Source organism: Cheilinus undulatus, linkage group 16 (genome assembly GCF_018320785.1).
Source record: "Cheilinus undulatus linkage group 16, ASM1832078v1, whole genome shotgun sequence".
Lineage (NCBI taxonomy): Eukaryota > Metazoa > Chordata > Actinopteri > Labriformes > Labridae > Cheilinus > Cheilinus undulatus.
The window spans coordinates 38,435,736-38,462,278 of record NC_054880.1 but is presented as its reverse complement, the minus strand read 5'-3'; the positions used below and the strand labels follow the sequence as shown (position 1 = coordinate 38,462,278).

The window sequence follows — 26,543 nt, the reverse complement described above, 5'->3', positions numbered from 1 at the left end:
CTTTGAGCTCCTCGCTCTCTCTCCCTCATGCCTCATTCCTCATCTTCCTCCCAGCATCCTGTGTCATACAAAGAGCCCTTAACACATCCTCTGCACAACTTAAAAAGCAGCCCTGCTGAAGAATACTGATCTTGCTAGATTATATGGCTGCGAGCTGGTATACAAAAGAGATGTGAATGGGAGGTAAATGAAGCACTTGGGATACATTTGAAGTGCTATTTGGGTTTTCTTATTAAGTGGGTTTCTTGGAGATTGAGCGCTGCTCCGAGTGACGCGCCTCCATGTTCACATTTAAGCCTTTTTGTTCCTTTTGAATATCCCAGTGTCTCTTTATGTGATGGAGTGAACTCAGAAATGAAATTAGTGGACTGATTCAGTCAAGCAGCTTGTCAAAAAAAAAGGGTTTTCGTATAAGTGAGTCTGTTTGAGATCTTTTTATTTCTGAGCATCGTCACATGAGCTTCTTTGGTGAGGAGGCTGCCTGGAAGAGATTTATTTGAAGTTCACCCACAGTGTCACATCACTGCTATTCTTTGAGACTTCAGATGGAATTATTGATCTCATTGATTCAGAAGAATCACTACTTGATTGTGGAATAATTCATCACCTTCTTCCTCATGGTGAAGCCTCATAAACATCCTAACATCACACTCAGCATGTGTGTTTTTCTCCATGACAGTCTGCATCAGAGTGGCTGAATGCAGCAGTTAATAGTATGTGCATGTGCACCTGTTTATGTGCATTTAGGATGTTAAATGTGATGTTTTTATTCTGTAGAGGAATATTTGCAAATCTGGTTTTCCATAATGTCAATTCTGCTCCATCTCTTTTTGCTTTCTTAATTTTTGAGCACCCTAAAACATGCTTTTAAAAACCACTTCACCTCTAATCCACGTTGGTCTCACTGGAAACAGGACTTACTAACACCCTCTATTTTTAGTTTGCATTGTTTGTTTTACGCACTCAAATAAATGGAATAATGTGATTTTTTTTTTCTTAATAACTAATGACAGCATCACTGGTGACGTGCACATGAAGAAAGGCACAGACTTGCGCTAACCGGAGCGCAGCTCTGACGCGTTTTTTCTGCAACGCTTGTGGCGCACACAGGTATAAAAGCCAGCGCGCACCAAGAGCCCTGGAGAGCAGAAGAGACGCCACAGGACTGCGCGCAAATCTCCCTCTGAACCTCTGGGAAAGGTAAGCAACATGCTGTTGTATTTCTAAAAAGCATTCATGCTTGAATACTGAACTTAGCCAAAGTCTCTTGGAGCTACTTTAGGGGATTTTCTGCAGCTGTAAAAGTACTAGTTTATGCCATTGACGTTTAGAAACAACTCATGGCTCTGTGAATAATAAGAACTATCTTGAGTGACATTGTTGTGTGATGTGGACCAACTCTCTGCTCAGATGCATCCCAACTTGGTGAGCTGGCTCGGGACTCTGGGCTTCCTGCTGTGGGCGCTGCTCTGCCTGAGCGCCCTGACGGAGGGATACCCGGTGAAGCCGGAGAACCCTGGGGAGGACGCTCCGGCGGAGGAGCTGGCCAAGTACTACTCAGCCCTGAGACACTACATCAACCTGATCACAAGACAGAGGTAGGCGGAATGTGCTCTTATTCCTCTCTGCAGGAAGGGAACATAAACCTTAGAAATGAAGCTAGAACAATGTGCATGTCAGATTTAAATCTATAGAAAGTTTGCTGACTAAATCACTGCAATTCATTTTCCACTGGATCTTCTTATTAACAGTTTGTGCAGTGTTTTGATTTAATCTGCAAAATGCATCGCTGAATACATTCTAATGCTGCTGGACAACCCATGATTTTTATCTGATGTGAATAAAGTAAAATGAGTGGATATAGTCAGATTCCACTTCTGTACTCTTTCAGTTTGTGCCTTTTTTATAGTTCTAAACATTTTGTCAGCACCAGGTGCAGGTGAGGAAACCAGGCTTTTAATTTGGCGGGGTTTGCTTTAATTCTGGCCTTGCAGTTGCAGATCCAGCAAATGTGGCTAATTATACTTATGTGTGTGAAAAATATATTCCAGCAAAAGTCTCATCAGGAGTAAGCCCTTCCTGATATAGTGGTCTGAGATGCAGCACTCCATTCCATAAATCCATCTGAAGCTCATCCTGTTGCAGCTTTAATCTTTGAGTTCTGGCTGCAGCTTCTCATGTCTTATTACAAAGCAGGAAACACCCACTGCCCCTGAACCTCCTTTAAAAAAAAGAGAAACCCAGGAGAAATGACTGTCACGGCTGGCATGCCGTGCCACCCCCAGTTTCTCAGCTTTCTTCTGAATGTCAGGGGCTCGGATGCCTCTGCAGGCGACCGGACACCCATAGGGACAGGCGCGTTTTCACAGCTTATCATCTGAGGGACAAACCAAGAAATACGACCACCTGCGATGCAGCCCCCGTCTGCCACTGCTGGGTCTCAGTCTGACTGTGTTTATAATTGGACTTATGACACAAGGACATGCAGAGTAATAGGTTAATTTTCTCATTCTTTTTTTTCAGCAGCCAAAAGGTCCAAGTTGCTCTTTAAATCTCCCTTCATATATTCCTGTGTTTGTGTGTCTCAGGTATGGAAAGAGGTCCAGTCCGGAGATCCTGGACACACTGGTCTCAGAGTTGCTGTTGAAGGAAAGCACAGACACGCTGCCACATTCAAGGTGTGTGAAAAATGTAAGACGTCCTCGGTCCTGAAGGTCTTACAGCTTACTGACCTCTGCCTTCTCTCCTCTCCCTCCAGATACGACCCATCGTTGTGGTGATACTGTCATCAGTGCTCGCTCCACTTCACCGCAGACATTCTGACCTCTACACCCGTCACTCCACACCCCTCCTACTCAAAAATGACCACCCCACCTCCTCCCCCTTTGCCTCTACGAGCTGCCACGCAGTCAAGCCCTCCACCTTTACCCACCGGCTACAGTCACAACTGCTTCTAGTATGTGCCATACAATTGTAAATAGTTTATTCAGAGTTATCATCTGTGAAACATTAATGGGGGAGTATTGATTGTATTGCATAATTGTGCTATTAAAGATTAATTGTTTCAAAAAAAAGGGCTTCTTTGTATTCTTATCTGGCAATTTACTGAATTTACTTGAAGCTCTGAGGGTAAGCTTTCTTGCAGGATTTGAGTTCTTAGGGAAGAAATGACACACGACATGTATGGTTGCCATTGTTTTTGTTCTGTTTTGACTAATGCTTCAATAATTAGTCACCCTGTTGTGGGATCAGAGAGAACACTTCTCCTGAATGCTCCTGTGTCAAAAAAACAGTTTCCACAACAACTCTTGCCACATCCCAGACACTGATGTTTTTCTCAAGATGGATCAAGCCAGGACTTGCTGTGCCACACCTTAAGTCCCAGCTGAAATCAATGACTGCAAAGCTAATGCAGCTCCACTCAGGATAATGAGGCAAAGTGAATGAGAGGTGCATTTAAACTGGGACAGGCATGAGTGGCCCAGTCAGACCTTATGGGCCATGGTCAAAAAGACATCAGTCAGTTTGGAGCTGCCAATTGGGTAGCTAATGGCGCTCTCTTGTGGCCATGAGGATAAGTACCTGCAGTGGCACTAAATGAAGGGAGAAATTGCATTTCCAGGGACATTACTTGCAATTACACGAGTGGTTAGTCTGCCGCAACCTGACATTGAACCAGCCAATGGAGCACAGATCAGGCTGTTAAAAGACTCTGCAGACGAGACGTCTGCAATGGAAAGGAGATACCCCAAACACGAGGGGCACAGTGAGCTCTGTAATGGGGATGATATTTTGTTCTGGGAACAATGCATTTATACGTAAAACTGAAGGAGGTAATGACCATTTCCCAGCATTAAGCCATTGATTGATAGACTTTTAAACCATCTACTCATGGCAAAAGATAGCCTGTCTGACTGGATAATAACCAGAGGTGAAATGAGTACAGAACTATTGTACTCAGGTACGACTACAGTAACTTTGGTTAAAATAAACTGAAATGAAAGTATAAAGAATTTAATTTAAAGCTTACTTTAAGTACTAAGTACTGAGTAGCAAAGGCTGAGCAACTGATTCAAAAACCATTCAACTGCAATACGGCCTACTGCATTTTTCAAGTTGCGGGAAGCGCAATAGTTTTCTGAAGTGAAACTTGTCAAAATACTAGTTGAATACATTTTTGTAGCACAGATGTTCTGCTCTACACATCATGCCAGCATTCAAGTGTCAATCTTGATCTCCTACTTTTCTTAATTTTGCAAACATTTTGGGATAACATTATTTAAGCTGGCCTAATCTTATAGTAAGAAGTGGTAATTATCTAGTAGTTTCTCTTTTCAAGAATAAGGTATTAATAACCTAAGAGTTGGCTTTTACCAAATGATAATACAGTAATATTATGCAAATATTTTCCTTTGAAATAATGCATTAATTATCAAATAGTTCCTTGTAATATTGTGGAAATTCTCTGGTAATTATGTGATATTTTATCCTAGCTCTAAGCCCCACCCTTACCCTAACCCCCTAAACCTAATCCTAACCCTGCTAATATTATGGAAGGTCCCTGGTAATTAGGTGATCTTTTACCCTAACCCTATAACCCTAACCCTAGTAAAACTGTATTTTTTTAAGCTTAACCTCTAACCCTGACCCTCTGACACTAACCTAAACCCCCATAATATTGGGACAATTTTCTGGTAATTAGGTGTTCGTTTACCCTAACCCCTAACCCTAATCCTCTAACCCTAATTTTAACCCCATAATATTGGGACAGTTTTCTGGCAATTAGGTGTTTTTTCTGCCTTAACACCTAACTCTGACCTGCTAACCCTTACCCTGACCTCAGGAATACTGCAGCATATATCTGAGATATTAGCCTCAAAACCTAATCCTAACCCTAGAAATATTGTTTCAGTTCTCTGGTAATTAAGTGATACTTTACCCTAACCCAAGTGATACTGTGGAAGTTCTTTGGTAATTAGGTGATATTTTACACTTACCTTACCCCCATAATATTGCAGCAGTTTTCTGATAATTAGGGGAATTTTTACCCAAACCCCTAACCCTAACCCTCTAACCCTAACCCAAGTGAATTTGTGGCAATTCTACGGTAATTAGGTGGTATTTTACCCTAACCCTCACCCTCTAACGCTAACCTTCTAACTTAAACCCTCGTATTGTTGTGGCAGGTCTCTGGTAAATAGGTGGTATTTTACCTCAACCCTCACCCTCTAACTCTAACCCAACTAACCCTGTGGCAGTTCTCCAGTAATTATTTAATCCTAACCCTCTAATCCTTACCATAGCCCTAACCTTAACCCTCATAATATTGTTGCAACTCTGTGGTAATTGGGTGGTATTTAAACAAGTAATTTCTTAGAAATCAGTTGATAATTTTCTATTTTAGTTGCTTGATAATTTCCAGGCAAATTCATTATTTTGACCAACTGAATTTCAATGAGTCAATCCTGAATCATTTTCAAGTAAGTTTTGAGGTTTGGGTAAGGATAAAATACCACATTATTACCAGAGAACTGCCACAATATTACAAGGAATAACTTGATAAATAGTACATTATTACTTGGTATATATTTTCTTAATATGACTATAGGCTATTACCAATAATCTGTCAAATGCCAAAAAGAAATGACAAAACGCCACTAAAAATGACTCCTTTTTCTTAGAAATTGATAAAAAAAAGCACTTGTCAATTACCACTAAAATCAAGTGCTACCATTTTTTTTCTTATTAAAATGAAAATGACATAAAAATGATCATTCCATAACAACTGTTAATTCTGAATTTGCAATAGGAGTCAAAGTATAATAATAATAATATATAACATCTTTTCTAGATCCTCCACTTTCTTGTTGCTGATGATAATATATTTTCACCACAGTTAGAAGGCTGTAGGTTAAACATATCAGTCAATTTACTGCTGTAATTGAAGTAGATCAATAACAGTATGAAATCCTATTGATTCATAAATCATTTAATTTCATCCTGACATAAAGCTCTGGCCTACAGGAGAGAACACTTTATGTTTAACCTGTGTTGTCTATAAGGCATTTATGCTTGAGTTTGTGGAGGGGGGCATAAGATGAGGAGCTTCTGAAATAATCACTTACTTAATCACAATTGCAATATTGGGAAAAGAGAGGTACAAATAGAAGTTGCAGCTACTGCAAAGATATATCAAATATTATCTGTCATTATTGAAAATGATAAGAGAATACAGATCTGTAAGTAGGTTCTTCAGGTAAAGTCACCTCTCTATAATATAGTTAAACTAACAGCTGTTGTGGCATGTGATGAGGAACCTTTCTCTGTGTGCTACAGAGGAATCCAGAGGTGGAAACTGTACTTAAGAAAAAGTACAGCTACTTTGGTTAAAACTTAACTTTAGTAAATGTAGTCAGCCTACTTTCCACCTCTGGTTAAAAGGCTGCAGACAAGACATCTGCAATGGAAACAAGATACACCGAAGACGAGAAAGGAGCACAGTGAGCTATGTAGTGTAAATAAATATTGTTGCTGGAACAATGCAGTTATAAGTAAAACTGAAGGAGTAATCATCAGTAGACTTTAAACACTTCTTCTCATGGCTAAAGACAGCCTATCTGAATGGATAGTAACAATAGCTAGCTAAATCAATCTTATGAAAAGCAAACTACGCTATCATACTTAAGTAAAAATAAAATAAATTAACTTAAAATCAGATAAAGTAGAAAAAACTGGCTGATAAATCTACTCAGATAAAAGTAGGCTAAGTCATTTTAAATTTACTCAAAGTACTGAGTAAATAGTTTTGATACCAAAGTGACTTTCACAGTGAAATATGTGACATTTCCTTCTCTGCTATAAGCTGCTGACCTTCCTGTGTTATCATTGTCAATATATATATATATGTATATATAGGACTTCATTAAACCAGCACCTTAGCCCTACTTAAATTTAAAACCCTACACTCTCTTGCTGCTTTACTGTAACTCAAATACTGTAAGAAAGCTCAAGGTGGTCAAAGCCTCTCCTCATATGCATATTTGTACTAATAAATCTATTTACAGTACTCAAATGCTGTAAGTACTTCATATTGCTGTGACTCAAACACTGTAACAATGCTCTCTCTGGTGTGCACATTTGCACTAATCAACTATCTTAGAACATCTACCTCATGTAAATTCACCCTTGTCACATCTTGCATCCATACTACCAAGGCACAGTCAAAAAAAATACCTTGCACGTATTGAAAGCTTAATATTTGTACTTAAAAAAATACTTTGTATTAGTTACATTTATTTTTTGTATTTAATGTTTAATTCTTGCACATTGAGGGCAAAGCTCACCTGAGTCTAATTCCTTGTTGCTTGGCCAGTAAAGCTCATTCTGATATCAGGTGTGCCAGCAGATTTCATCTGACCACAATGTATTTTCAGTAGACAGAACATTTTAAAAATAATAACATGGTATTTTCAATTTTGTTTTAATTAAAACAATTAAGCAGAATTGGAGTAACATACCAGCACAAATATCAATCACATGTTAGGACACCAGGAGCCGTAGAGACGGCTCTTCTTAGTGAGCAGAACCAAATGATCAGCCACTTTTTAATCCCCTTTTACCACTTTTTGTGCCCATTTTTGCCACTTTAACCCATTTTTGCCTATTTTTTGCCACTTTTAACCCACATATGTTCTTTTAAACTCCAATTTCACCACCTTTTCAACATTTGTTGCCATTATTAACCAATTTTAGCAATTTTAAACCCATTTAAATTATGTTTTTAACAAAGCTCCCCCTTTATCCCCCACTTACAGGTGGACTTGTCTCCACATGACTGTTCTTGAATGTTCATGACTGTGTTCACCCACCTTCAGGTACACTGGGGGTCCCCGGTCTCTGGGACCTTTATTTTGGGGGTCGCGGGCTGAAAAGGTTGAGAACCACTGAATATACATATACTAAAGTAGAAGTAACAGGAGTGATTTTAGAAAGTACTCTAAAAACTACACTGACCTCAAAAAGCTACTTAATTACAATAATTTTAGTAAAAGTAACTTTCCGCCCCTGAAAATAGTGAAATAATTTTATGAAAGAAAAGATATTTTATGCTTAAAATGAAGATTTGTAGGCCTTATTTTTCAGTTTTAGCGTGCTTACATGAAATGATGCCATATTTGTAATGATGCTAACATTTTTTTCTGTGAATGGACCAGATTGGCTGTGAAAGAGAAAATACTATATGCTATAAAGGACTCACTCAGCAAGGGATGTACCGCCACCGCCATTGGAAGAAACTGCATGACGTCAAGGGGAGAGGCGGGGCGTAGCAGTTTGATTGGCGTCGTGTTCTCTGGTAGTCTGCTGCGGGACCAGGACAGACAGCTGAGGGGGGCCTGAATGTCCAACCGGGACGGTCGTTGGACTACCGCGAACTCACACACACCATTTCCAGGTAAGTTAAAGCTGGTTTTACTGTGTAGGTTTGAAATTCATTCATTCCCTGCCGTTCAAACGGGAAACAAAGACACTTTGCCGTGTTTGAGGTGCAGTAGAGTTTGACAGAAGGGGAGGTTTACCCCCCCGTGTAAAGCCCGCTCTGCTGTGAGAACAGGATTTATTCCGTCAGATACTGGCTCACGTTGGGCGTCTATTACGGGGCAGGACGCGTCTTTTCTCTTCCTCTGCACATCATGAGGGGGAATAGAGCGGATGGGTTGGAAACCTAAGTACGCGCACGCCACAATGGCTCGGATGGGTAACAAAAAATGGCCGCACGTGTGGTGAGATCGGTGTGAATGTAGAGTTGTCTGGTCAAGCGAGCATTTGGCACAGATCGTGCGCACGGTTCAAGCGCACGGATTTGGCACACGGATGGCGTCAATCCATGACTGGGAAGACTTGATTTAAGAGCTGCAGGTAATAATGCGCACAGATTGAGAGGGTTTGAACGCAGTGCTTTCCCGAAATTATACAAGATACATGAGGTGATGGTGATGAGAAACGACACAGAAAACGCGCTTTTATCTACAATCCAGTCATGTAAAGCGATAATTGCCTTGAGCAGATAAATCGCATAATTCTGTAGGTAAGAAAAACTTTCAAAACTGCACCTCGCTTTTATTGCATGATCTGATGCTAAATGCAAGCATTGAAGAGGGAGAGCAGAGTCCTGCACCGGTGGTTTGGCAGGCAGACGCTCCCATTGATTTTTATGATTTGCTCTCCACTGAGATATGAGTGCACTGAGTAATAATAATGCACTGACACGATGTCCAAACCACTTTGCGTGAGCACTTAATCGTAACGTAAAACCACTTACAGATCACAACAGACTGCGCAGCTCTCAATGAATCTTTCGTCCTCCTTGCTCAGAGGAGCACAGGGTCACTTGGCACGGTTTATAAGCTGTTTAGCCTCGCTGCACGTGACGGGGGAAGCCCATGTACATACGCAACATCCTTGGGGATCCTTCCTGGGGAGCTGACATCAGACCTCTGAGAGGAATAGTATGGATTTGTTGCATCCATACATGCTTGTCTACATATCACGTTCAGTCTTACTGTAACTCCAAAACTTGATTTGTTGAATGCAATAGGAGGAGCAAGAGCAGGACAGGAAGCAGGGTAAGGGTTTTTTTGTTGCATTTGTGCAGAGATATCCAGTAAGTATTTAGAGTCAGGATTCAGGATGCCCTTTATTGTTCTTCTAAAACACAAAGAAGAAGGCACAAAGTTAGACTCATCAACTGGCATTTTCATACCCCTTCCTGTCAGCAGGGCGGAGGGAAACATGAATTTCAAGTTAAGCACACGCTCCCAAATGTTGGAAGTTATGAGCGTTGTCAGTGAATCATACAGAGACCTAATCTGGCACTCAGAAGCTTCCACTTTTCCATTATTAATATGGGAGAGATGTTACAGAAAACAAGGAGGGAGGGGGGTTGAGATAAGGAAACACACTCACGGAAACGCACACTGGAGTGACTCAAACCTCCCAGCTATGAACAAGGCATGTATCAGAGGGCTGTCATCTATCTACACACCTACAATCAGCCCTCCCTGCACCAGGCTGCTCCTCCCTTCTGTTCACTCATAATCATGAGCTAATTGCATCTCTGTCAAGCGCAACTACATGACAAGGCTTGGCAGGAGAGAGCTTATTTTGAAACAAACTTGATGTAAGAATTGCTGCAAGGCAAAAAAAAAAAAAAAAAAAACAACCCTCAAATGTATGCTGTTTGCTTCAGTCTATAGTGCTGGATCACCAGATTTGATCCACCCTTACCATAGCCTTTAATGCTGCATGCCTCTGCTAATACGTTTTCAATGGTAGATGAGCCTTATAGTCAAACAAATGCATTTTTTATAACCTAATCAAAGATAGAAACTTCAAAATGTTTTCTTCACACAGACTGGTGAAGGAAACTTGTATGTTGAGCTGCAATCATTAATTCATCAAATTTCTATTATGCATGAATTGTTTCAGTGGACAAAAGTATCAAAAATTGACTTGGCTTTTTACTTTTCAATTCAAAAGGTTTCTTCTTTTTGTTGTTTTGTGAAGATAAGTCTTTGAGTTTTTAGTGTGCAGTTTGACATAAACAATTTGAAGCTTTCACAAGAAAGAAAAAAGAGGTTTTACCCCTTTGGATGTTTTAGCCTTTTGCTGATTTTACAAATCAATCGAAGTCAATAGAATTTAGCCATTATAGTAAGAAAATACAACAAACCCATCTAATGTCAAAGTGAAAACAGATTGCTACTAACTAATGCCAGTTAACAAAAAAATGTGTATGGTAAAAGAAGTGACTGCATCAATATTCACCCCCTCAAAGGTGACCGACCCACTTCATCAGAGGCACAGCCTATTAGCTCTAGTAGTCTATTCCATTTCACATTTAGTGAAATCGAGATCACCTGAGTGCAGTGAATGTGTCTCAGGTGATTGCAGTATAAAGACACCTGTGTCTGGAAGGTCCAGTCACTGGTTTATCAGTATTGCTGGCTATCGTTACACCATGATGACAAAAGAACACTCCAAGCAACTCAGAGAAAAGATTATTGAAAAGTATGTCAGGGGATGGATAAAAATATTCCAAGGCACTGAACATCCAATTCAGTAAAATCCATCATCAGTAAATGGAAGGCATATGGCACATGTGCAAATCTGCCTAGATCAGGCCGTCCTCACAAACTGAGTGAGCGAGCAAGAAAGGAGACTAGTGAGAGAGTCCACCAAGACACCTATGACTACTCTGAAGGAGTTACAAGCTTCAGCAGCTGAGATGGGAGAGACTCTGCATAAAACAATTGTTGCCCAGGTTCTTCACCAGTCAAATCTTTATGGGATAGTGGCAAAGAGAAAGCTAGTGTAGAAGAAAACTCAGATAAAATCTCAACTAGAGTTTTCCAAAAGGCATGTGTGAGACTCCATGGTCAAGTGGAAGAAAGTTCTTTGGTCTGATGAGACCAGAACGGTGCTTTTTGGCCATCAGACACACTATTCCCACTGTGAAGCACGGTGATGGCAGCATAATAATATAATATAGTGCCGTGAGGATGCTTCTCAGCAGCCGGCCCCTGATGGCTTGTAAAGGTAGAGCGGCTCAAATGAATGCAACAAAATATAGAAAAATCCTGGAGGACAATCTTATTCACTCTGCAAGAGAACTACGGCATGGGAGAGGATTTATTTCCCAGTCATACAATGACCAGAAGCATACAGAGAAGCTACACAGAAATGGTTTAAAGACAATGAGGTGAATGTTCTGGAGAGGCCGAGTCAAAGCCCAGACATTAATCCAATACAGAATGTGTAGCTGGACTTGAAAAGAGATTTCACACCTGATCCCCGTGCAACCTGACAGAGCTTGAGCATTTTTGCAAAAGAAGAAGAACAGAGTAAAATTGCAGTGTCCAGATGTGCAAGTTTGATTGAGACCTATCCACATAGACTCAGTGCTGCGATTGCAGCCAAAGGTGACTCTACTAAACACTGACTTGAAGGGGGTGAATATTTATGGAATCTCTTATTTTACATTGCATATTGTTATTTGATTAACACTACATTGTAAAAATCTGTTTTTACTGAGACATTAAAGGAGATTTTTTAGTCAAAAAAGTCCAACCATTTTAAACGTGATTGATGTATAAAATCAATAAAAGGCTAAAATGTCCAAGGGGGGTTAATACTTTTAAATATCACATTTGGTTGATTTCAGTGGATCCTTTAGGTAAGGATTTGTTGGATTCAGTCCAATGTGCATGGTAAATGTGCACTGTTTTTGTGTTAAACTTATCTGCAGTGAGTTTATTCAAGGTCATCATCATGGATCCACACCAGTTCATATAAAGACTCGTTGATTTGTACTGGAGCAACTCCAGCCGCTACAATACCACCACATAGCTCCATATGTGTTTGCTATTCCTGCCAATTTTTAGAATATAAAATGAACACAGAAAAAGGCAAACTTGCTAAGAAAATTCATTCGGGACTTATTACTTTTTCTTCCACCCCCTCTCTGCTCACATCGAGTTTTCTTCATCCAACATCACACATCATTTTCCTCTTTTATAAACTTCGCAGTCAAGTGCTGTTGCATCAGTTGCTCTTCCCCGTCTCTACTCTCCCTCTCGACTCTGTAATACTAATGATGAGGAACAGGATGCTGGGGAGGGGGAAGAACTGAGAAGAAGCAGACGTGGACGGCCATGTGGCGGGTTAGATTATGTCATGAGGTGCTCATTATTAAGATCGCTGCACGTTCAGTGCCGAGGGGGTTTTGATGAGCCGCGTGTAATTGTATCATCTCATGCTGAGTGGCAAAGCACAGACATCCTACCAGCTGGAACATCAGAACGGGGAGAATGAGGTCATTTTTAGAGATGCAGGAAAGTTCAGTGATGCAACAATTGAAGTCTTTGTGCTAAACAGTAGTCTTTAAAATGTGTCAGGTGAAGTGTGGGGGTGAGCATGAATCAGCAGATAGTTCATTCTCATTATGTGTGGTGGGTTTTGAGACACACTGCAGATTTCATCAACTTTTAACAGACAGAAGCATCAGCAGAAGCTTGAAAAAAAACAGAACAAATACTGTTTGGAAAATATAACTTAATATTCTGCAGATATTGATCGGCAAAGATGGCCATCTTGGGGGCAGCAGCATAATCCTCTTATTTGAGCGGCTGTGTGAACACATGGAGTGACCTACATAGAGTTTGTCTGGAGGCAGAGGGTGATGGATGAGGGCAGGACAGGATTGGGTTGGCTATCAGGGGGTTGGTCATATGAGTAGCCAGTCATCACAAAAACCCACTAAGCTCAACAAATACACACCGCTTCCTTGAATATTTTGTATTTCTCTCGCTCCTCCTGCCATGCTGGTGTCATGCAGAGGGAGCGCTACAACTCAGTGCCCAGGATGGTTCACTAATTGCTCGTTGCTTCCCCTGGAGTCAGCCAATCACGAGACATCTGGACTCCTCTTCTTGCCTCTTTTGTGATTCACAAGTCATTGAGAGGAACTGAGAATGACGGCTGCTCTCAAAGCCGTGCTGCGCCCCCGGCTCTGTGGTGCACAGCACAGCAGAGAGTAAGTTTTTGTTGGGAAGAAAATAGAGGTGAAGAGAATATGTAGACAGGGAGTGAATGCTTTCTTGCACATGGTTGCCTGATGTGTAGTGGCCGAGAGATGCAACCATACTGCAGTGATACAAAAGATTTTCATTCGGGAGGAGTGGCCAGAAAATGGAAAAAAAAACTCTTCTGATTCATTAACAGAAAACTGGCCAAAATACATCAAATATATCAACTTAAAATGACACAAACCATGAAAAATGAAATAGTCATCTCATTGAAAGTGCTCCAGTCTTTGTCAGTTTGAACTGGATTATGGTGAAATGTGCTTTAAGAGGAAAAAAATTCTTTAAAGAGACTGGGCTGCCAGAAGAAAGAAGTTTTTTAGGATCTGAAGGGGAAGACATGACTGATTCCTGACCCTGTCGTAAACAGAGACTAGATTGATAACAGGAAATACTTTGGGGGGGTTTTTACCACCAAGGAACTGATTCCCTCTTCTCAGGACAGATGTAGTTGTAAATTGTCTAACATCACTCTAACTTCCAATTTCCACATACAACAGCTGCACCACAGTCCACCAGCAAAGTGCACTGCAGAGAAAATCGCTCCATCTCTAGTCAATGGTCCGGCTCTGGCGCATCCCAGAAGCACCACTCTGCTCTGTTCTGTAGGAGATACACTGCACAGTGTTTCCCACACATAGGTTATACAGCACTATAGACACGCTTCCAGTGCACAAAGTCACTCACCTTTGGTTGAAGCAAAAACCATGGTGCTTCTGAGTGCAGTGCAGCTGGTGTATGTGGCAATTACCCCTCATTTCCACTTATGCATGCTACTGTTGTCCATATATCCATAGATATATGGAAGACGCCCCCTAGTTCTAATGCAAGGAAATACACTTCTTTACTGCTGGATAGAATCCTGATTCCTGATAGAAACTACCTGTAAGATTGTCCTCCAGGATATTCCTGTATTTTGCTGCATTCATTTTACCCTCTACCTTTAAAAGTGTTCCAGGGCCAGCTACTGAGAACCATCCCTGCAGCATGATGCTGCCACCACCATGCTTCACAGGGGGGATGGTGTGTTTGTGCTGCAGTGTTTGGTGTCTGCCAAACGTAGCATCATGTCTGATGGCCAAATGCACCATTTTGGTGCTTCTGCCACTTGACCACAGGGTCTCCAACATGGCTTTTGGCATACTCTAGTCCAGATTTAATCTGAGTCTTCTTCAAATCGAAACAAGCAATACACCCATGATATCTCCATACTTACTACTTTACTACTGCTGTGGTGCTCCACAGCACTCAAACATTAAAAACCATAGTACTGACAAAGGCATTTGGTTACAGAAAAGAGCTTTTGAGTTCAATCTGTGGAAGATGCCATATTTGAAAATACTGTATTAATTAGGGCTGAACTATTTGGGAAAATAATCTAATTGTGATTTTTAGGGCTGACAGCCTCAAGTCAACTGATTGGTTGATTGGTCGATGACCTCATGTCCGACCAAAATCCAATTGGTCGAACAATTGCACGTGCTACTTTAATTGCAAGAATCCATTTTTTTGCAGGGGTGAGAAAAGCGACGTCATGTGTTTTTATTTTTTCAGTCCTCTAGTGTTACAAAATATAATTTGGAAAAACAGATAACTATGAATATAACTATTCAAATATGATTTACTCATGCCTTTAAGGGTAATTAATTACAGGTTAAATACCCAGAAAGTCCATCCCATGACCAATCGATTGATTGATGATCTGGTGTGATTTTAGTCAACCAAGTTTTTCTTTGGTTGACTACAGCCCTAGTGATTATTTTTTTTACCCAATATTGCGATTTAATACGCGATTATTTCATATGTTCCTCATCTCATGAATTTTCCAACAAAACATACAATAATTCATTCTAAACTATAACCAACAAAATATTAGATTAAACTAGGGTTGAACAATTTTGAAAAAAATATCTCATTCTGATGATTTGGACTCATTTTGAAAATTGGACATAAACTGTTTTATTAAAAGGAATGATAATTTTTATAATTCTCATATTTAACAAATAAAACATACAAAAATAAAGCAAACAGGATTTTTGTACACTATTCTTAAAATATGCCACTAGAATGATTGCATATGTAATGCATAATGCCTTTGCTGCAAAATTTTTAAATTGATATTTTGACACAAATTTCAGGTTAAAGAAATGTTGCACAGTCTGTGATTTGAAAATTGCAGCAAGCCATATTGTGTTTTAATCTAATTTGCGATTAAATGCACAGCCCTAGTATTAACCCAACCTTAGATCAACCTGAAAACAGACAGAGGTGGAGCTGAGATGGTCCTCAAGCCTCCTGACAGCTATATCGTACCAGCTTGCAGTAATGTTATCCATGCCCCTAATTATGCAAAAATTAACATCCTTACTGAAACCGATAAAGATGAGCTCTTCTGACCTAAATCCTTTTTTAAACCAGGACTTAAACATTTTTAAAATGTAAAAATCAGCATTTTAACATGCTTAATGACTTTAGGCCTTAAGTGAGCTCCCCTTAAAATCCTGGAGCACCTCATCTGTGATGATAAGTTGGCAGTTTATTAACTGAATTTGGTTTCTGGCTTTTCATATTTTTAGATTTGCATTGTTTATGTGTTTACAGCCCCATTGTTGTCAATGCATTTGCTTTTTCCCTTTTTAACATTATCTTTCAGTTGCATCACTTCTTTTTGTCGGTAAATGTGTTTTGGTTTGCATTGCTTCTAAATTTGAAGCTTTTTTTTTCTCAGATTGTTATTTTAGAGCTGTTACAGTACGTTTGCCCCTGCATGACAACATACTGATTCACTTACTGTACTTCAGTGCGTCCTCCATCCTTGACCACAGACAGGAAGAGAACATCACACAGGACTATAAATCCACATAACATACTCACTGAAACTCTGACTGTGCTGTAGGTTGAGATTTTCTGCTAGCGTGACTAGATCTGGAGGAATTAAAAGCACACACAGCCAGCTGATGTTTGTCTGCGCTTTTAATATCATGTACTTACTTAAACACACATGCGTTTACATGTGTAAGATAGCAAGGATGTTTCGAACCAAAACAAACCCAGTGATCCCTCCGTAATCCCCCTCCCTCCATGAGCTGTCCATCATCTGAGTGCTTGGCAACCAGGAGGGCACTCAGAGGGTTTTGTTGACTCTGCGGCGGCCAATGGCTGCCATGATCACATGTATGATCATGTATGATCACTTCCTGTGATTTTTTTTCCCTCCTCATGTCTGAAGAGGAGAAGGAACAGCAGACAAACACTCTCTGCATATACAATGGGAATTCTTATAAAGTTTGCAGACATATTTTGATGAAATTATTAGTACATTTGATGCAACTTATTGCAGAGAAAGTACAATTACCTGGCTGTTAGTCTGATATTCTCATGTGCCCTTTCTTCTTATCCTCCAAAGACTTCAGAAGCTTTGCCCACAACTCTGCCTAATCTTCAAAGTTTCTTCTCTCTGTTATCTTTTCCTTATTCTCTTTCTCTGAATCTCTTTCGTGACTCATCTGGATTTCTTCCTCTCCCTCTGTTGATTTTTATACCGTCCTCTGAAACCACCCTGCGTGACCCTTCCCATCGTTTTTCTGCTCCCTGCCTGTTCAGACCTCTTCAATTGGCTCGGCCCAGTTCCTGCTTCTTAGTGCAGGTGATCTGGTGAGAAACTGCAGCGATAGCTTTTCCTCCATTAACATTCTTCTGAGGGATATCTTTCACCTCCAATAAGCGTGTCGAGCCTGATCGTAATCTGTGTTGTGTAATGAATCGACCTCTCATTCACTCTCCCTCTCTTCCTCTGTTTTCCTCTCACGCTATTAAGGAGCAATTAGCCAAAGTGTGATGGGTGAGAGGACCCCTGTTAAGCAAAGAGATAACCTGATAGTTCCTCTGCATGTTGAACTCACTTCAACATTTCAACTCTCATTTCCAGTCGAGACTGCATTGGCATGACCCAGACTAGAGAGGAGCTTAGGGACAAAGGTTAAGTAGACAGTGAGATTTCCAGAGTGTGCCTGAAAGGATAAATGTGCAGCATGTCAGTATATTTAATGGTTGCTTTTGCCACATTTTGACATATTAAACTGAAAAAATATGTTGTTTTATAGGATGCTCTTTCTAGAAACGGCACTATCCCTCCTCTCCTAGAGTCATGTGAAAGTGAGAAGAGGAAAGAGACAGACGCTAAAGGAAATGAAGCATGAATGAGTAATAATGTACTGTTTTTGGGTGATTGCAGCCATGGGTTATTTGTAATCACACCATATTATTGTTTTTTCTCTGCTGGCTTTCATTTTCTAACAGTTCATTTCACAATGGCCATTCAAAGCAGCAGGAGTTGGTTTAGTTCTGATAGGCTGAGCAGTTTTATAGAACCTGGGGCCATCTTCCCCCCATCTCTGGCCCCAGGTTGTGGCACACAGGGCCCAGGGATGAATCCTTAGCGCTCACAGGTGCATCTAAACAAGTTAGAATATTTTGAAAAAGTTATCTTATTTCAGTAGTTTATTTCAAAAAGTGGAACTCGTATATCGATTCACTATACACAGAGTAAAATATTTAAAGTCTTTGTGTCTTTTAATTTTGGTGATCACAGCTACAGTTAATGAAAGTCAAGATCCACAAGTATAAAAGTCCAATTTGCAGGTTGCAAGGTTTCCTGAGACTTCATTCTCTCACTCTGGTTCATTACACACAACAGCAATCATGGGGAAGACTGCTGACCTGACAGTTGCCCAGAGGACAATCATTGACACCCTTCACAAGGAGGGTAAGCAGGTCACTGCTAAAGGGGCAGACTGTTCTCAGAGGCTGAATCTAAGCATGTTTATGGATGCAAGTCAATGCTGTGTTTGACTGGCCAGCCAGCTGGTCTGACTTAAACCCCATAGAGAAATGTCAAGAGGGAGATGCGAGACGCCAGGCTCAACAATCCGGATGAGCTGAAGGCTGCTATCAGAGCAATCTGCGCTTTGTAAAACCCCAGCAGTGCCACAGACTGATTGGCTCCATGCGAAGTCACATTGATGCAGTATTTTGTGCAAAAGCAGCTCCAACAAAGTACTGAGTGCATAAATGAGCATAATTTTACATAAGGTCAACATTTCTGTATTATAAATCCATTTTATTGGACTGATGTTTTGTGATATTCTGATATACTGAAAAACTGTATTTTTGAAAATATGGATTTTTCAATTCTCAAAATAAATAACAGGAAAAACATTAGGTTTTCCTGATATTCAGATTTTTTTAGATGCATCTTTTGAACATATACAGACTTGTATTTTTTAACTTCACACATACATGAAGTGTGAGGGCAAGTGTTTGCGCTTTAAAGTGAGAATCTCCCAGGGAATGAATGTATAATGCTTTGTCATCACTTCCAGAGATAGTGGCCGTTTACTGCGATGGCGACACTGTGCCAGTCGATGATGCAGGCATCCTGGGAGAGCAGCAGACAATGAATGGTCCGGGATGACTGTGTGGATCAGTCCGAGGGAACAACAGCCTCAGTCTACCAACAAGACTGTAATCTTACAAGGGTCGAAGATGGCATAGATAGATGAGACCGATAATCCACAGGGGAAACAGAGCTGCCACTGAGTGTGTGTGAGAGGGAGAAGCGCAGGAATGTGTCTGAATGTTAAAGTAAGAGTGTGTGTGAGGAATGATGAAAACTGGTGCGCAGAAAAGCAAGCAGGACTGACTCTTCACTTTGGCTCTTTTTTTTCTGTTTTTAGGTCTCCACAGTCGACTGATGAGCAGCCAGTAGCACCGGGGTTGGGCTACACCGACTGGCACAGGTAAACACAACTTCTCCAAAGCCTTTAGGAGAATGTTTTCTGCATTCTGACATGATTTTTTTAGTTCACCGTGAGGACTGCCAGGCTTTGAAGCCAGGATGTGCAGTTCAGTGCTCTTTCAAAGAACCCTCACTTTTAAGGAAGTCAGAAAGCAGCCGGGTTTTCCGGATGTGTTTATATGTCCAAGTAGATTACACGGTTGATACTACCTCTCTGTACTTTAGAGAGCCATGCTAATATTAGTTCAGAAGCTGTGAAATTTAAGCTTGACTTTTGAAATAGACTTATATATTCAGTTACCGCCCTGGGAATCTTCCCTTATCTTGTCTGGCAGAGAGCAAACATCATTACTATTACAACAGGGTTAAGCTTATTGAATAATAAGATACTATTTTATTCTCAAAGCAGCAAAATCTTATTTGTCTTTTCTAGACCTGTAATAATATGTATTTAATTTAAATGCATAGTATGTTAATCCTTCCACCAGTGAGCTCTAAATCCGAACAATTACAAAAAAGATGAGATGCTCAGCTTTGCTCTGCACTATTGATTTCTTCTTGATAAATGCTCTGTTCAGCAAAAAATGCAGATATATATGCATGTATATAGATATATTTACTTAACTATAAATCACTGTTTTTTGTTTCATGGATGAACTTCACATAATAAGGAGGAAGAACTGTCAGGGGGAACATCCTGCTTAACACTGCAAGTGATCACAGAATGCTTAGTCTCTATTCATCCTGGAAATGTCTGGTGGGGCTCAGCGTTAAAGAGTTGGGGTTAGGGGGGATTGGAGTTTCCCGTTACTGGGGAGGCTTGGTCAACAGCACCTGTAGCACAGAATATGGACAACGATAAGCTATAAGGACAAAAGTATTAAGCCGCTTGATCATTACACACAGGGACTGTAGGAGATTGCATTCAAATATTTAATATCAATGTACTTTAATATGGAGTTGCCCCCCCCTTTTGCAGCTCTAATGGCCTCCACTCTTCCTGAAAGGTTTTCAATAAGATTTTGGGCAATTATGAGGTCAGGCACTGGTGCTGGACAAGAAGGCCTGGCTTACAATCTCCTGTCCAGTTCATCTCAAAGGTGCTCGATGGGGTTGAAATCAGAGCTCTGTGCTGGCCAGTCAAGTTTCTTCCACTCTGAACTCATCAAACCATGACTTTGTAGTCTTTGTTTTATGCACTGGGGCACAGTCATGTTGGAATAGAAAAGGGCCTTCTCCAAACTGTTGCCACAAAGATGAAAACATAGCATCGTTCAAAATGTCCTGGTATGCTGAAGCATTAAGATTGGCCTTCACTGGAGATAAGAGGCCTAGCCCAAACCCTGAAAAACAGCCCCATACCATTATCCCTCCTCCACCAAACTTCACAGTTGGCATAATGCTGTGACAAGATAGTCATGGTTACATCTATGACACTTAAGAATTTCTCTGACTTTTAAAACCTTTGGAAATATTAGAGCTAATGTAAGAATTTGTGATGTATTTGCTGAGCTGTTCCACCTCAGTTAGAGATCAGCACTTATATTTTTACTTTCCAGGGAGAAGTGGTTAAGACATACGTGTGACCGGCAAACTGAAGTTCATTTTTTTTAAATTTACAATAGCAGTTTCAATTTAATTATCAACCCAGTCAAAAGGTTTCTGCCTTCCTTACAAACTAGGGGAAGATGCAATGTTTGCTCGAGACCATGTTATTCACATAAGCAGACATGCCAAACCAGGGAATGTATCTACAAAGTGTTTCCCAGCAGAGATATTTGAACACTGGATATGCTGATAGATAGATAGAGAGAGAGATTCTATAATCCTGTGCTTTTGTGGCCGGATTAAAATCCCATGTCCCGGTTTAGGGGGGGAGGGGTTGACTAGTTCTGGCGAGGATAGGGTGGATGGAGAGGCGGGGCGGATTAAATCCTACAGATCTGCTCCTTGCACAGCTGTGCCGCTGTGGGTGGAGCTTGTTTTAGACGGCTGTAACAGCATCAAGAGTGACAACCATAAAATGTCTGCAGAGCTGTTGCAGGTTGACTTTATGCTTTATTATACCTAGAACAGCAACTTTTGCAGTATATCTGATTTTCAGCTGTGCTGCAGCTCTATGAGGCCACAGAGTTGGTAGGGTCACCCTGTTCATTATTTCAGTCAAACAGTTGCTACATGAGTTGCCACATAGATACAATACATGGACTTTATCATTGTTGCATGTCAAATACAATGAAAGGTAGTTTGGCTGCAATCCACTCCATAACAGCATAAAAGTGTGTTACAAAAACACGTTTATATAAGATTTATTTTGGGGCTTTGTGTCTTTTTATAGACAGGACAGTGGATAGAGCTGGGAACTGGAATGAGAGAGGGTGGGAATTACATGTGGGAAAGGAGACAGAGTCAAGGACAACATAGGGTGCACAGACATGACCCCTACCAGCATCCCCAGGTCCTTACTTTGTAACGTTAAAACAAAAATCAAAACAAACAAACAAAATTCCCACGACCCTGGTAATATGCAAGGACATTCAGAGCACAGCTGCTTCTCCTTCCTGCACAATGGTGCACTCAGGCACATCTTTGACTTACATCAGCCTCAATTTTTGGCCCAAACATCCTTCAAGTTTTGCACAGTACTGTATATATATTGTAGCTGAGTCCCAGTCCATGAGCTCGAATATTTCTAACAGTTTTTAAAACCAGAGAAATTCTTTACTTTTATAATTGTAACAGGATGTATCCTGTTATGGTTGCCATCAAAACAGAGCCACTGTGACTGACATGACTTGTTGATCTTTGTCTTGGAACCCGTGGATGTTATGTTTAAGGTCGCTACATAATGAAGAAGGAAGCTGCCTTTCTGTTGCTGCATCTCATTTATGTTTCATGCTGCTTACCTCAGTTGAACCACAATTATTCTTTCCAAGTCGAATAGAGAGACCAGGCCCCAAGTCCGCAGCTTATGTCTTGTTTTGAACTGAAGACTCTGATTAAAAAAGGTTGCCCATTAAGTGTAATAGCTTAAAAGTAAACCAGTGTTTTGGTTTCATGAATGAATTGCTCATAATGAGGGAGAAACGCTGTTACAAATGCCCTTTCTGGAGGTCATATGCAGGCCCAGGCTCAAGTTGGGCCTGTGGCTTCTTCCCCTCTTGTCATCGCCTGTGCTCTCTTCCCTGTTTTTAAATCCATCTTCTGTCCTGCTCTGTCAGTACAGCCATAAAAAGCCCACCCCCACCAATAGAAAAACTGTTAAAAAAAGTGCTCTTTCCGGTGTGTACTGAGTGCCCCCAGAATGCAAACCACAACGACTTCTATTAACAGCTTTCTCTCTGTTTAGTAAATACGCCTTATGTGGGGCCGTTTTTTATTGAACAAAGTCCTTAATTCAAAACAAGAAGTAGTACTGGGAAAGAGGCCATGGAGGTGGGCAATGCTGAGCTATGTTGGTCTTAACTCACTGGGAATGCTGGTTGTAGCGGAGTCTGGGTAATTGCACTTAAAACCACGATGGCAAGACGCATCCCATTGCTGTTGTAGAAATGAAGAATTTCTCTGTCCTTAGGAAATATTTGAGATACTGTAAGACCACTATTAAAATATATAACACAGGAATAGTAACTTTTCAAATCAGTGTAGATGAATCAATGTAGCAATTCTACATATTGTATCTTTAAGTGTGATGTGTTGATTGTATATTTATAGTCTGTTAATTGTACCTGGGGGATGAAACATAAAGAATTTGCTGTCCTGACTTCATATGAAGTGCAAATAACAAGTCAAAATGTTCTCTGATCCAATGAGATGTCTCAACAAGTGATTTAAAAGAAGTTTTTAACCTTTATTTAACCAGATAAAGACCCAGTGAGATCAAGATCTCTTATACAAGGGTGACCTGGCCAAGGGGTCAGCAGCACATGTCACAAAAAAAATACATTTCAGAGACAGATTTCAGCAATAAATGAAAACAAACAATAATTTTGAATGTGCAATGGTAATTGCAGATAAAGTGCGGGAAAATGACTCACAATAACAAGTTTATAAACACAGGCACTGTTTCATGGTCATTTATGACAGAACGAAAGCCTTCAACTGAAATGAGTTTGGATGATTTCAAGTCAGTCTGGAGAGTCTCCATGCAGAAGGGGCGTAGTAACATGGCACAAAATTAAATGCAGTTATTTCAGGTCCCACTGGCTGTATTTTGGTAACTTTAGTGGGAATTTATTAATGCCTAACAATATAACCCAAAACGTATGAAAATATGGACGATTTAAATCAATCTGGCAAAAATACATTTTGCAATACTGTGTTTAACCAGCAGAGGGTGCTATCTGCTTTTGGCTTTTTCTGCAGTGGCATTTATTTCTGTCAAAAAACAAGTTCTTTTAATAGAAAGAATAAGCTGCTATCTGCCAATACCAATATCATCCCGATAATATCATGCATCCTTATAATAGTCTCAAAAAAAAAAAAGAAAAAGGAATTCTATTTGAAAAGGGAGATATAGTAAAGGGGTGTTTGACAGTTTTTTTTTTTTTTGTCGGATGATTTAACTAAAAGAATCACATTTATTTAGGAATTCAGGACTTCAGTCTCATGTCTTTATAAGAATTATAAAATAGTTTTGTGAACCTAGCTTACATCATATTGTGAATTGTATTGTTGCATCCCAAAACTCAGTATGAACGGGTAAAGACTGATATGTGTCTGGTGTTTTGATTTATGAAAAACAAATGAATCTACCACAAGCTTTACCTATACTGTACGAATGTTAAACTATTGATGCTCTAAATATACAAAACAACTGTATAAGCCTTGAGAATTTACCTGGCAGCAATCACTTAAAGCAGCATAATGCCTCTGTGCTGCCTCATAGAGCAGCTTACATCGCTGTAAACTCTTCAATTATTTCCAAGACTGCTTTTATCCCAAATATTTGTGCATTTATTCTGTGAAGTGTTCAGTCATGTCCACCATGAATATTTATGAGAACCTGTTACACCCAGTTGCTTTCCCAAAACTATTAAAGCTCAAGTATTGAGCAGCTTAATTTGCAGTCCCAATATGCGCTTAATCCAGTCAGCACCTTAAATCTACTGACTAAGCAAGAAGAAAGGTGTTGAGGGTACATTAGTTTAAGGAGGAAGTCAGTCCAAAGAGAAATGAGAGAGAGAAAAATCTCCCATTAGGCGGACCCATGCTGCTTTAAAGAGGCGGCCGACCGCTGAGTGAATACGCACAAGCACAATCTGCACACGCTGAGAGTTTCTGCACATTCCTGCAGCAGGGTGTCCAAACCATGCGCAGTGTGAATGAGAAAGAGAAGGAGGAAAAGAGTGGGAATGTAGGGTCAGGGCCCCTCCAGTAACACTTTCTTATGTAAGATTACTTACATAATGACACATTCAAGAGGTGTGTATGTGGGCGTGTGTGCTTCTGTCTAGACAAGTGGGGCAACTCAACTTTGGGTGGGGTCAGGGGAAACAAGAGGAGGGGTACTAAAGCAAGCCCTTAACAGCAGGAGAGGATTGTGGGATTATGTGAGTGTGTGTATGTGTGTTATCAAGGGCGAGGAGGGGTGAGAGTTAGGATGGGAAGGTATTAAAGCCGGAGTGGAGGGGAGGAAACTGACAAGCATTGAGCGCATGTCCACATCTGTGTATGAGATGCAGCTTTCTACCTCTCTCTGTCCCCTTTCATGCCTGTCGCTCTGAACTTATCTCCACATCAGCCGCCTCCCTTCTTCTTAAATTTCTCCCCTTCATCCTTCCTCTTCCTCTCCGCTCCTGTCCCTCCTCATCTCTTAATATCCCCTGATCTTAATCCCACTCTATTGTCACTCTCTTTGTGTCTCTTTGCCTCTCTCATTCACTGTCCTCAATCCCCCCCTCTCTGTCTCTGCTCTCCTCTTCACACTCTCTCTTTCTCTGTGTTTTTTGGGAGTTTAGAGGGTCAGCAGTGCCAGACAAGACGATTGGAGGACAGAAGACGCACTTGCTGAACTGCTAGTGGTTTACTAGTGGTTAGCTGTAGCATACTTGTGGCAGCAGGGAGGAAGAAGGAGGGCTTGGCGATGGTCACAGCGATGGACGATGCCTGTCCCAATGGGGTACGGGAGGAGGAGGAGGTGACGTCCCAGGGACAGCCTGGCGTGGAGGGGGCCCCGGCCATGCAGTCCACCCAGGAGTCAAACGCATCTGGAGGTGAGGAAAAGGAGGAGGGGGGATCAACAGAGAGATGTAGACCTGTTTTGGTTTTAGAAAGATAACTTGAAGGGATTGATAACACACCTTGATCTATTACCAGAGCATCAGGAGATAAACTTTACATTTAGCAGCCATGTAATCAAAGTAACATTTTATTTTGAAAAAGTTGTTATGTAATACAAGCATAAAAAAAATAATATTTTCATATAATTTAACAGTTAGTTTTGAGGTTGATATAGACGTGTGACCAAAATGACATTGACATTGTGCTACCTAGCTAACTGTTGCACCCGGCATCTTATTTAGCTTTGTAGATTATTTATTCATTGCTATCAGCAAACTCAAGTTGCTAACTATTGCAACTGTTTACCAGTTACTTTCATAAAGTAGTTTAGCCTTAACTATGTGCCAACTTAATGATTTAGGTATCCACTTGCTTGCTGTTTACTTGGACAGTTTTCCTCCCGAATAGCCAAAGCCGTTTAGTTAGCAGTTCATTAAACTAAGTCTTTGAGTATGTATTCATTAGCTTACTTTTTTGCTAACTAGTTGTCTCATGTATCTTTTACTTTAGCTTACCACTTTAATCATTTATCCTTCAGCCATTTACGACTAAATTAAAGTTAGCTATTTCAACTTTTCAGTGTTTGTATTTAGCAGGTCAGCTGTTACTCATTAGCCTACTTTGTGCTAACTAGCTGCCTCATGTACCTCTCACTTTATCTTACCGTTTTACTGTTTTCTAGTTGCCTTTTAGCTATTTATTGCTTACTTAAAGTCCCTGTAAAGTGATAATAAATATTTATTTTAGGTTTGTTGTATGGCATGCCACTGTGTTTTGAACCCCAAGGCCAAATTTCTGTTTAAAAATTAGTTTTAAAATGAAGC

The 26,543-nt window shown here is 40.5% G+C and overlaps 2 protein-coding genes across 3 annotated transcripts in view; both read left to right on the top strand.

Moving 5' to 3' along the window:
- The first annotated feature begins 1,118 nt into the window (after positions 1-1,118).
- npy (neuropeptide Y) lies at positions 1,119-3,074 on the top strand. Its single transcript, XM_041809210.1, has 4 exons — positions 1,119-1,200; positions 1,411-1,598; positions 2,589-2,678; positions 2,759-3,074. The coding sequence occupies exons 2-4, from the start codon at positions 1,411-1,413 to the stop codon at positions 2,778-2,780; spliced, it is 300 nt and encodes a 99-aa protein (XP_041665144.1). The 5' UTR covers positions 1,119-1,200; the 3' UTR covers positions 2,781-3,074.
- Positions 3,075-8,343: 5,269 nt separating this feature from the next.
- pals2b (protein associated with LIN7 2, MAGUK family member b) overlaps positions 8,344-26,543 on the top strand; it is a 38,980-nt gene continuing 20,780 nt past the window's right edge. The window contains exons 1-4 of one of the 2 annotated variants that reach the window (XM_041809955.1): positions 8,350-8,452; positions 19,022-19,283; positions 19,376-19,438; positions 25,398-25,652. In XM_041809955.1, the coding sequence (XP_041665889.1) occupies positions 25,523-25,652 (130 nt within the window). In that variant the 5' untranslated portion in view covers positions 8,350-8,452; positions 19,022-19,283; positions 19,376-19,438; positions 25,398-25,522. Of the gene's footprint in view, positions 8,453-19,021; positions 19,284-19,375; positions 19,439-25,397; positions 25,653-26,543 lie in introns of both variants that reach the window. The other variant, XM_041809954.1, reaches the window with a different exon arrangement.

What these genes read in the sequence shown, in the direction of transcription:
- npy (XM_041809210.1), top strand. Translation starts at nt 1,411, where the DNA reads ATGCATCCCAACTTGGTGAGCTGGCTCGGGACTCTGGGCTTCCTGCTG. An exon ending in AACCTGATCACAAGACAGAG is followed by an intron (nt 1,599 to 2,588) that starts GTAGGCGGAATG and finishes TGTGTGTCTCAG; the next exon opens with GTATGGAAAGAGGTCCAGTC. An exon ending in GACACGCTGCCACATTCAAG is followed by an intron (nt 2,679 to 2,758) that starts GTGTGTGAAAAA and finishes CTCTCCCTCCAG; the next exon opens with ATACGACCCATCGTTGTGGT.